This window comes from Aethalodelphis obliquidens, unplaced genomic scaffold, assembly GCF_003676395.1.
Source record: "Aethalodelphis obliquidens isolate GAN/ISIS:26980383/991018 unplaced genomic scaffold, ASM367639v1 scaffold43, whole genome shotgun sequence".
Lineage (NCBI taxonomy): Eukaryota > Metazoa > Chordata > Mammalia > Artiodactyla > Delphinidae > Aethalodelphis > Aethalodelphis obliquidens.
Window position 1 is genome coordinate 5517198 of NW_020837987.1, and position 9736 is coordinate 5526933.

At 55.4% G+C, this 9736-nt stretch overlaps 1 protein-coding gene across 5 annotated transcripts; it reads left to right on the forward strand.

The window, feature by feature from the left end:
• The first annotated feature begins 566 nt into the window (after window positions 1–566).
• On the forward strand, window positions 567–9736 carry HAUS5 (HAUS augmin like complex subunit 5). Of its 5 annotated transcripts, none has more exons than XM_027078884.1 (19): window positions 567–701; window positions 1428–1490; window positions 1583–1615; window positions 1748–1772; window positions 2365–2470; window positions 2550–2709; window positions 3769–3871; window positions 3963–4045; window positions 4547–4604; window positions 4752–4876; window positions 5027–5144; window positions 5246–5376; window positions 5606–5768; window positions 5986–6066; window positions 6168–6313; window positions 6574–6685; window positions 6763–6895; window positions 8156–8288; window positions 8456–9736. In XM_027078884.1, exons 1-19 carry the CDS (start codon window positions 604–606, stop codon window positions 8571–8573), a joined length of 1989 nt encoding a protein of 662 aa, XP_026934685.1. In that variant the 5' UTR covers window positions 567–603; the 3' UTR covers window positions 8574–9736. The 5 variants fall into 5 exon arrangements, with proteins under 5 accessions (XP_026934685.1, XP_026934686.1, XP_026934683.1 ...); XM_027078885.1 differs by having other exon boundaries at window positions 3802–3871; XM_027078882.1 differs by having other exon boundaries at window positions 2365–2709; window positions 3755–3871.

The following is a 9736-nucleotide window of genomic DNA, read 5'->3' on the forward strand; positions in this document are numbered from 1 at the left end:
ACCCCTACCTGGTGATGCGTCTGTGTCCCTCACTGAACTGGTAGCTCCAGTAGCTGGGGCTCGAGTAGCTGAGACTGTGTCTGTCTCAGCCACCGGGGTGTCCCCAGCACAGGGTCAGCTCACGAATGTTACAGAATGGTAAGGACGAACGAATACCTAGAAGAAAGCATGCCAGAGAGATATTAGGGTCATGCCATCTGCCCTCTATCCCTCACTCAGACCTGACACCCTGTTTCTGAAACCAAAAAGCAGTAAATTTGGCATCTCCTCGCCTGATTCTCATCCTTCTGGGATGAAAGTCCCATTTTGTCAAGAAAATGAAGGGAGGCATTGGGGACCTTTTGTCTCTTAGGGAACCGATGGTAGTAGGAAGGAGGACGCAGAAGGCTAGCGGGCCCCACCGTTTCTCCACGCCCCTTTCATCTCCACTCAAAGGGACCGGACCCTCAAGCGTGAGAGACGGAGAGCGGCTCTGACATCTTGCAGAGCCGGAAAGCCCCTGCCTGTCTGGCGATTGATGGCGTCACTTCCGGCGCACTCGTGACGTCAGAGGCGGAAGCCACACTTGAAGAAGGGGCGGGAGGCGGCGGCTGAGGCCCTGTCATGGAGTTAGCGCAGCAAGCGCGGGAACTGGGCTGCTGGGCGGCGGAAGAGATGGAGGCGCCCGTGGCCGCCCGGGCCCCGGAGTCGACGCTGCGCAGGTGAGGACCTCTCTAGGAGTGACGACTCCCCACCCTGGAGATAGAGTCCCGGGGAGTGAGAACCACATCTTCATCTAAGACGCGCCGCCCTCCCCATCCCCCTCTGCCCGAGTGAGAATAACCCTTGAGGGCGCCCCCGCCCCCCGAGTAGCAAATCCAGGCAGAGAATCCTGAACTGTGTGAGGACGTCCTGGCGGTGACTCCAACACTCCCGCGCCCATCCTGTGAGGCCGCCCAGAGTGAGGTCCCTTGCACCAGTGAGTTAGTAATGAATGCCCCCTCCCGGTGGGGAAATTGGATCTCCAGAGTAAGGCTGTCCCTGCAGCACTTCGTCACCCACCACACACCCCAGCCCAGCCAGTGAGGACCCTCTGGAGTCAGCAAAGACCACCCCATTGAAGATTGAATGTATAGGAGTGATGACCCACAGCTGATAATGAGAGAGCCCTTCCAGGCAGTATAGCCCTCACCCCCACCTCTGGAAGTGACTGGAGAAAGGGAGCACTCCACCATGGAATGAGAATACCCCTACACCCAGTGAGAAGCCCACCCTCTCAGTGACTGAGAACTCCCCAGGAGGGAATACCTTACCCCAAAAGTAGGGACCCTCCCTCCCCCAAGAGGTGAGAATTCCCTAGTAAAGACCTTACCCCCCACCACCCTGCGAATGAACATCCTCCACCCTGTGTGACGTCCCAGGCATCCCCTTACATACTGTTCCCACAGGCTGTGTCTGGGCCAGGGGGCCGATATCTGGGCCTACGTCTTGCGGCATGTGCACAGCCAGAGGTGAGCCTGGCTGCATGAGGGAAGCTGTGGCAGGGGAGGGGACCTAGGCGAGTCCTACAGTAACTCCCCTTCTTCCTACCTCTCCACTATAGGAATGTCAAGAAGATCCGGGGAAACCTGCTCTGGTAACTGGTCCTCAAAGCTGTCCCCTCCTGTCTTCCCCAGCCCCCTCAAGCCATGTCCCCACCCACAGCCTCAGCCTCCCATCTCCCCCTGGAAGTCCCTGTCATCCCCTAACTCTGGCCTCACTTCCTCAGGTATGGCCACCAGGACAGTCCAGAGGTGAGAAGCACGTGCTGCAAGATTTTCTTTCATCCAAAAAGAGGATTTGTAGACCTGCTCTAGCCCCAGCCTTGTGCTGGGTGATGCTAGGGTCACTGTGTCACAAAACAGCCCTGATCCCTGCACTCACAGGGCTTACAGTCTAGGGGGAGAAGGTATGAGCTGTGGTTGGGGGGACATGGATATGGGGCATCAAAGCTGGTGAGGTTGGGAGAAGAGACTGGTTTGGGAGAGATACTGAGACCAATATGGGACCCAATGTGTGCATGGTGCCCAGGTGACATCTGGGGCGGGGGAGGCTTCCAGGAGACCTCAGGACTCCCAGGTGTGGGGCTCAGTGGGGAGATGAGGACTGGGACAGAGACAAGAAACAGGGTGGGAGGCTAGATGAGGCAATCCCAGGAGGAAGGAGGGGGACAGGATAGTACCATAGTGCTCTTCTGGTCCTAGAAGTTCAGGCACCGAAACTGCCTAGGGAAAACCCTCTGCCACCTAACTGGGCAGGTAAGAGACTGCTGCTCCACACAGGGCAGTCAGGCCAGGCCGAGCCCCAGCCAGGCCATGCATCTGACCCTGTACCTGATTCCACCAGGCCCGTCGGAAGTTGAAGCTGGAAGCCGCTGTTGCCCACCTGCGGGCAGAGATCCTGGAGTTAGACCAGAGCCTGGAGCTGTTGGAGCGAGAGACTGAGGCTCAGGGTGACCCATGGGGCTGGACAGATGGGCAGCAGAACAAGGTTAAGGAAAGTACTGATGGCCGCCCCTGTTCCTCTCACAGACATGGCCATGGAGCAGGCCCTACAGAGCGTGCAAGACACCCAGCGTCGTGCTCTCCTCCTCCGGGCCCAAGCTGGGGCCATGCAAAGACAGCAGGGTGGGCTCCAAGGTCCCATGCAGCAGCTGCAGAATCAGCTCAAGCATTTGCAGGACATAGAGAGGTAAGCCTCAGGTGTCCAGGGAGCAGCCCCCGCCAGGCTGGGTAGACACATTCTTAAAGACCCAGTGCTCTGCCCTGAACGCTTCTTGGGTTCCAGAATTCTGAGCTCCACTCCTTAAGATTTAACATCCATGAGACCAGGAAGTTTTGTCATCTCAGCCACCTGTATTTCCAGTGCCTAGAATAGTGCCAGCTATATATCTAGAACACCGGTGCGGGGGAAAAAACGGTAAACGGGACAGTCCTGCCCTCATGGACCTCACACTGTGATGCAGAGGAGACAGGTGGTAAACTAGGAGACAGATCCTGCAATCATAGGTAGAGATGAGCGCTATGAAGAAAAGGTGATATGATAGAAAGGGAGAGGGACATCCTGCCCTAGGTATGATGGTCAGAGAAGGCCTCTTTGAGGAGGTAACATTTGAGTTGGGGGAGGAATTTCCATGGAGAGGAACAGCAGAAGCAGAGCCCTGAGCTTGGCATGTGGGAAGAACAGCCAAGAGGCCAGTTCAGCTTAAGTTTCGTAGGCAAGAGGGAGAGCGTGAGGTGGTAGGTTGGAGAGGTGGACAGAGCGCCATGGAGGCATTGGAATTTTATTCTCAGGCTGGATTCATGGCCTGGCTCAGCCACTTACAGCTGTGTGACTTTGGGCAAAGTATTTAACTTCTTTGTGCCTCAGTTTCTAAGTTCTATAGAATGGGGATAATATTAATACCTACTCTATAGGGTAGGTATGATAATTGAGTGAGTCAAATCACGCGGAGTGCTTAGAAGAGTTCTAATACCCATTGTTGCTTTTCTGAGTGTAATGGGGCCACATCACATTGTTTTCAAGGGTTTTGAGCAAAACAGTGACATGATCTGTATGAGGATCATTGACTACTGGGTAGAGAGCAGACTGCAGTGGGCAAGAGCAGGGAGACCGATGAGGAGGTTAATGCAGTCATCTAGCCAGGAGATGACAGTGGTCTAATTTGGGGTTGGCCTCTGAGATCAAGGCTAGCTTTGCTGGCAGCGAGAGGGGACACAGACATCTGTGCTGCCAGCTCCCTCTTCCCAGGAACCTCAGCCCCAACTGCACTTCTCTCTCCAGGAAGGCCAAAGTGGATATAAACTTTGGACCCTTGACATCAGCAGCCCTGAGCCTGGAGCCTGTGGTCCTGGTAAGAATCCTGAGCCATGGGGGAAAAGATGGGGAGCCTGGGGTTCGGTGGACCTTTGGGCCCTCCTCAAGCTACACTCCCTTCTTCACAGGGTGATGTCCGAACAGCCTGCAGCCTCCGGACCCAGTTCCTGCAGAAGCTCCTGATGCCTCGGGCCAAGGGAGGCAGCATTCCGTGAGTATCCCTCAACCCCCGAGACCCTGCAAAGAACCTGGGCTTTGGGGGTAGTCACTTGTTACAGACGTTGGGCCTCTGGGCTCTGTTAGCCCAGGCCCTGCCTTGACAGGGCTCCCAGGCTGGGAAAAGAGGGAAACAGACCATCATAGACAGTGACAACCCAGGTAGTTAGGGCTGTCAGAGGGTGGGGAGGCCTGAGAGGCGCAGGGAACCCAAATGAAATGCCTTACCCAGCTAAGGAGACAGGACGGGTTCTCTGGTGAGGAGAGTAAAAGGTTGAGAGGGTGTTCCAGGTAAACAGCACACGTGAAGGGGCCCAAGACCAGCAAGTTGATATTAAGTGGGGAACTCAAGTCTGACAGGTGTAGAGAAAGAGCCTGGTTTCCAATCCTTAAAATGGGGACAATGACAACCCCTACCCTATAGGGTGGTGGTGATCATTAGAGGGTGAGTTGATGTGTTCTGTAACATTCTCTGTCCCCTTCCCCAACTCCACAGAACCCCTCGAGATGATCTCTTTGGAACTTCCTACCAGCAGTGGCTTAGCTCAGTGGAGGTGAGGGGGCTCTCAAAAAGGACACACCCTCTGCCCCATGTAAACCTCAGGGTGCCAGGACCTAACTCTTGATCCTTCCCCTTCTCCATGGGTCCCAGCTCGTAGCCCTCCTCCATCCTGCCCTGACCTCACTCCTCTCCTCACCAGTCACTGCTGACAAACCACCCTCCGGGCCACATCCTGGCTGCCTTGGAGCATCTGGCTGCAGAGCGGGAGGCAGAGATCCAGTCCCTGTGCACCGTGGATGAGCTCCAAGATACAGAGCTAGCCAGGTGTGGCGTGGGTGCTCCCACAGTCAGAGCAGGGCAGTGGGCTGAGGAAATTGGGACAGGTCAGGACCAGGCAGGGTGACCTGCTGATGGGGGTGGAACTGAAACCCAGTAACCAATCTGGCAGGTGGGCTGACATTGGTTACCCCCAAGGGCCCAGGCAAGGGGACAGGTCTCCTCTCTCTGCAGCTCGGCCCCTACTCTCGGCTCCCAGGCCCCAGACCAGCCCAACTCTAGCCAGGCCCTGCCGTCCATGGTGCATCTCATCCAGGTGACCCCCAGGACTCCATCCCCTTCCCAACCCACTCGATCCCCTCCCCCAGCCCCCAACCCCAGGGACCATGCCCACCCTGACTCTGTGCCTCGCTCCAGGAGGGCTGGCAGTCTGTGGCTGCGCTGGTCACCCAGCGGGGCCCCCTCCTGGAGGACCATCAAATCCTGACCCGGCACCTCCAAGGCCTGATGGAGCAGACGGAGAGATGTACCGTGGGATCCAGCGAGAGGTGAGGGGTCTCCATGGACAGAGGCCTCTAGGCCATCTCTCTCCCAGAGGTTTCAGGTTATTGGACTTTTTCTGCACCTGTGGCTCCTGTTTCTGCATCCCTGCTTGCTCTTCTGGTTTCTCTCCCTGTGCTACGGCTCCTTGTGCATCCTTGCAGATCTGATCTCCCTCCTCTGTGGTGAGTCTTAGTCACCTTCCTTCTCCTTTGCTCTTTTCTACTCGTGCCCCAGGCAGGCATTGGTGCTGGGGCTCCGGAGCTCTGCCCTGCGGGCAGAACTCAAGGCCCTGCATGCCATGAGCCAGGAGCTGGAGGAGGCTGCTGGGCAGCGGCAGCTTCTGCTCCAGGAGCTACAGGCCAAACAGCAGAGGATCTTGCACTGGCGCCAACTGGTGGTGAGAGGCGGGACTCCGGGAGAAGTGGCAGGGCCTGGTGGAGGGCTGGAGTGAGGCTGGGACCCTTAAGATCCAGAACTGGGCCTCCTGGTGAGGGGAGGGGGCCAGGGTGAGACTCCCAAGAGGAATCAGGACCTGTGCAAAGGGGTGAGCAAGGGCAGAGGCTGGAAGGTGACAAGGAAAAGCAGCCCATCTCCGTGACTTCTCTGTTGCCTAGGAGGAGACACAGGAACAGGTCCGCCTGCTCATCAAGGGCAACTCAGCCAGCAAGACGAGCCTGTGCCGGAGCCCTGGGGAGGTGAGATGGGAGTTGGGGCAAATTCTGGGTAGGGCTGGGTCTCCTAGGGAGGGGGCTAAGCGGCCTCACATTGCCCTTCCCATCCCTTTCCTTCCCCACAGGTGCTAGCTTTGGTTCGACAAAAAGTGGTCCCCACATCTGAGATGGTGGCACCACAGAGCCAGGAGCTGCTTCGGTGTCTAGAGGAGGGAGCCCAGCATCTGCCCCATCTTCTGCTGGGCACCCTGCTGCGGCACAGCCCTGGAGGGTGAGACTGGGCCATCACCATGTCCCCTGCCATGGATGACTGTTGCTCCTTGGGCCCACTCCACAAAATCAATTCCAGTCCTCCCAGTGTTCCCAAGCTGCCAGACCTCACCTTCAGGTCCTCAGCCCCATTCTGGAATCCTAGTCCTCAGACCCACCTCCAAGTTCCTGGGCCTCCTGAGTCCAGCTCCCAGCCCCCAGAGCCTCTGGAACCCAAGCCTCCCTCTCAGTGCCCCACCCAACCTGGATTTTCCCCCACAGGTTGCAGCCCCTCCCTACGGTCCTGCCATCCATCCACCAGCTGCATCCTGCATCCCCAAGAGGCTCCAGCCTCATAGTATTGAGCCACACATTGGGGCTGCCCGCAGGGAAGGTGAGTGCCTGTCCCTTAGGACCCGTCTTCCCACCTCTACCCCCACCCCAGGTGACTGTCCTTCCCCCTTCCTCCAGGCTCCGGAGCTGCTCCTTCCGAAGGCTGCCTCTCTTCGCCAGGACCTTCTGTTCCTCCAGGACCAGCGAAGTCTCCGATGCTGGTATCTGCTCCACATGAAGACCAGCCTGCCGCCAGGACCATCCACCCGGGGTAGGCCTGCCCTGCTTCCTTATCCAGCATCCCAGCCCCTTCCCAGGACCATCAGCGTCCAGGAGAAATCACAAACACCCACTGCTTATACAGTGTGCTGAGTGCTTTGAGCATGCTCACTAGTTTCATCTGCACAGCAGCCCAGGGGTTCTCTCCGTTTTACAGAGGAGAGAACTGAGAAGCAGAAGGCTTGGTAGCTGCCCAGACAGCCAAGCTGGGATTTGAGTCCAGGCCGTCTAACCTGGGTCTGTGCTCCTAACCATGAGGCAGCACTGCTCATTGAATTGCCAAATACTCATCCATCACCAAACAGTAGTATACTTGAGTAGTTAGAAAGTGGGCTGCGTAGTTAAACTACCTGGATTCTCTGCTCAGCCCCACCTCTTCCTTGCTGCGTGATCTCCCTGTGCCTCAGCTTCCTCCTCAGTGGAATAAGCATAATCATAATACCTTACAGAGTTGTTGGAAAGATTCAGTCAGGTGACCCAAACAGGGTATTGAGCCATGCCTGGCTGCAGTAAGCACTCTGTGTCTCTGGTGTGATTCTAGTCACTGTTATCTGCACATGCACAGTGTCTTCCAGTCCTTACCATAAGGGAAGGGAGCATAAGACCCCAGTTTACAGAGAGGAAGCTGAAACTCAGAAAAGTCATTTATTCCTGGATTCACTCAGCAAGCACTCGCTGGGTATGTGCCATGTGCTGGCGCTGAGAGCTCAATGGGGAAAGAGGTGAGAGCTGTCCAGGAGGAAAGATGGTGTCTCCAGTGGGCCCTGGGAGACAGGTGAGGTTTTGCTCAGGAGTAGTAAGCAGAGGTCACATGATGCACCCCTCAAGTACTAGGCTGAGAGCCTGGGCTCTGTCTTGGGGCTCTGGGGAGCCTTGCAGGGTTCCAAGCAGGAGAGGGAAAGGATCAGGTTTAGGCTGTGAGATCACTCTGGCTGCCACGTGAAGGATGGACCGGTAAGAGGCTGAGGTTTGGGCCCAAGGAGGGAGGCTGGGGGACAAGTAAGGAAGCAGGGAGGACACTGAGGGTTGGGCCATGGAGATCGAGGGACCATCAGGGGGAAGGAGGAAGGCATTCAGAATGACGCCTCAGGTATGGTGGGTTTGCACGTGGTAAGAGGACCTGGGAGGAGAGAGAGGATTAGGAGAGATGCTCAGGTGAAGGCTAGATGATTGGAGACTTGGTGACCCAATGGCTGCAAGGCACCAGGGAGCCAGAGGATTCATTGCTGCCCCCCGGGTTTCTAACCTGCAGAGCTGCTGCAGATCTGGGCATCCCAGGAGAAGGAGCAGAAAGAGAACCTGGGGCAGGCTCTGAAGCGCCTGGAGAACCTGCTGAAACAAGCACTGAAGCGAATCCCCGAGCTGCAGGGAGTTGTGGGGGACTGGTGAGAGGGGGGCACGATGAGGTGGGGGCTGACTGGTGGAACAGGCAGAACTTAGACCGGGCGGGGGGGGGGGTGGGGGGCTGATGACAAGCAGAGCATGGTGCTGAGTGGAGGCCAGAGAAGGTCTGGAGGTCAGGCCTTCCCTCTTATGCCATCCCCTTCTCCAGGTGGGAGCAGCCAGGACAAGCCGCCCTCTCCGGGGAGCTCTGCCAAGGCCTGTCCCTGCCCCAGTGGCAGCTGCGCTGGATCCAGGCCCAAGGCGCCCTGCAGCAGCTGTGCAGATGAAGACGTGGCTCAAAGAGAAGTCCAGAGCTTCGCATTTGTTCACCCCAACACTTCACTTCCCTTAATAAGACTTTCGGAAGAAAGCATTGCCTGGATGCGTCAGCCCATTGTCTCTACCCACACCTGCCGTCCCCCTTCACAGGCTCTTCTGTTTTTCCTCTCAGTTGCCTTGCCACTGTCCTATCATCCCACTAAAGCCAAGAGAATGGGGTACTGTGTGCCCCACCCTACCTGAAACTCTCCTCGTCACTTCTACCCTCAACAAAAAGTAATCAAGCACCTGCTCTAAATACTGAGGATCCAGCACTAAAAAAATGGACAGAAGTCCCAGCCTTCAGGGAGTTGTCATTCTAGGACAGGAGAACAGACCACTGACAAAATAAGTAAGCAAAATATTTAGTATGTGGAAGAACTGCTGTGGAGAAAAAGCGGTTGTAGTGGTGTGATTTTTAAATAGAGGGCTACACAGCAAAGGTGACACTCTGTAAAGGTAGAGAGAGAAGGAAGTACATGGGTATCTGAGGAAGGCTTGCAGAGGGGAAGACTACAGCACATGCAAAGGCCCTGCGTTCAGATGTGTTGGTGTGAGGGCTGAGGAGGCAGTGCATCTGCTGGAAGAGGGGAGGGTTTAAGAGATGACATTGCCTTCTAGTTTTATACAATTTCTTTTGTAAATGTAAATTTTAAATCTCTGAGCCATTTGGAATTTATCTAAATGGATTCAATTTTATCTTATTTTAAATGTATCTCACTATCATTTATTAAAATTCTCATTCAGAGCAGTGATTGCCTCTGAAGGAGGGCTGGGTGGCAGGGATCAACCAAGGAGGAGACAAACTTTCTCGAGTTGGGAATATGTTGTACATTGAAGGTGGTGGGGTTAAACAGGTGTATAGATTTTTCAGAACTAATCTAGCTGTACTGATTAGATTGTAGCATTTCGCTGTGAATTATCTTCAACTTATAAAGTAAAACTTTACATCCCTAAACTTTATAAAGTAGTTTTAGGTGACTTGAGATGCCACCTTTTCATACACTAAGTTTCCACGGTTAATTTGGCTGCATCTGTGTTCTCTCCAAGTCCACTGTCTGTCTGACGCTTGTGTGCCATCCCCACAGTGTTTTAATTATAAAGGCTGTGTAATACGTCTTAGTACCTGAAA

What these genes read in the sequence shown, in the direction of transcription:
- HAUS5 (XM_027078882.1), top strand. Translation starts at nt 604, where the DNA reads ATGGAGTTAGCGCAGCAAGCGCGGGAACTGGGCTGCTGGGCGGCGGAA. An exon ending in GCCTGGAGCCTGTGGTCCTG is followed by an intron (nt 3,872 to 3,962) that starts GTAAGAATCCTG and finishes CCTTCTTCACAG; the next exon opens with GGTGATGTCCGAACAGCCTG. An exon ending in GCCAAGGGAGGCAGCATTCC is followed by an intron (nt 4,046 to 4,546) that starts GTGAGTATCCCT and finishes CCAACTCCACAG; the next exon opens with AACCCCTCGAGATGATCTCT.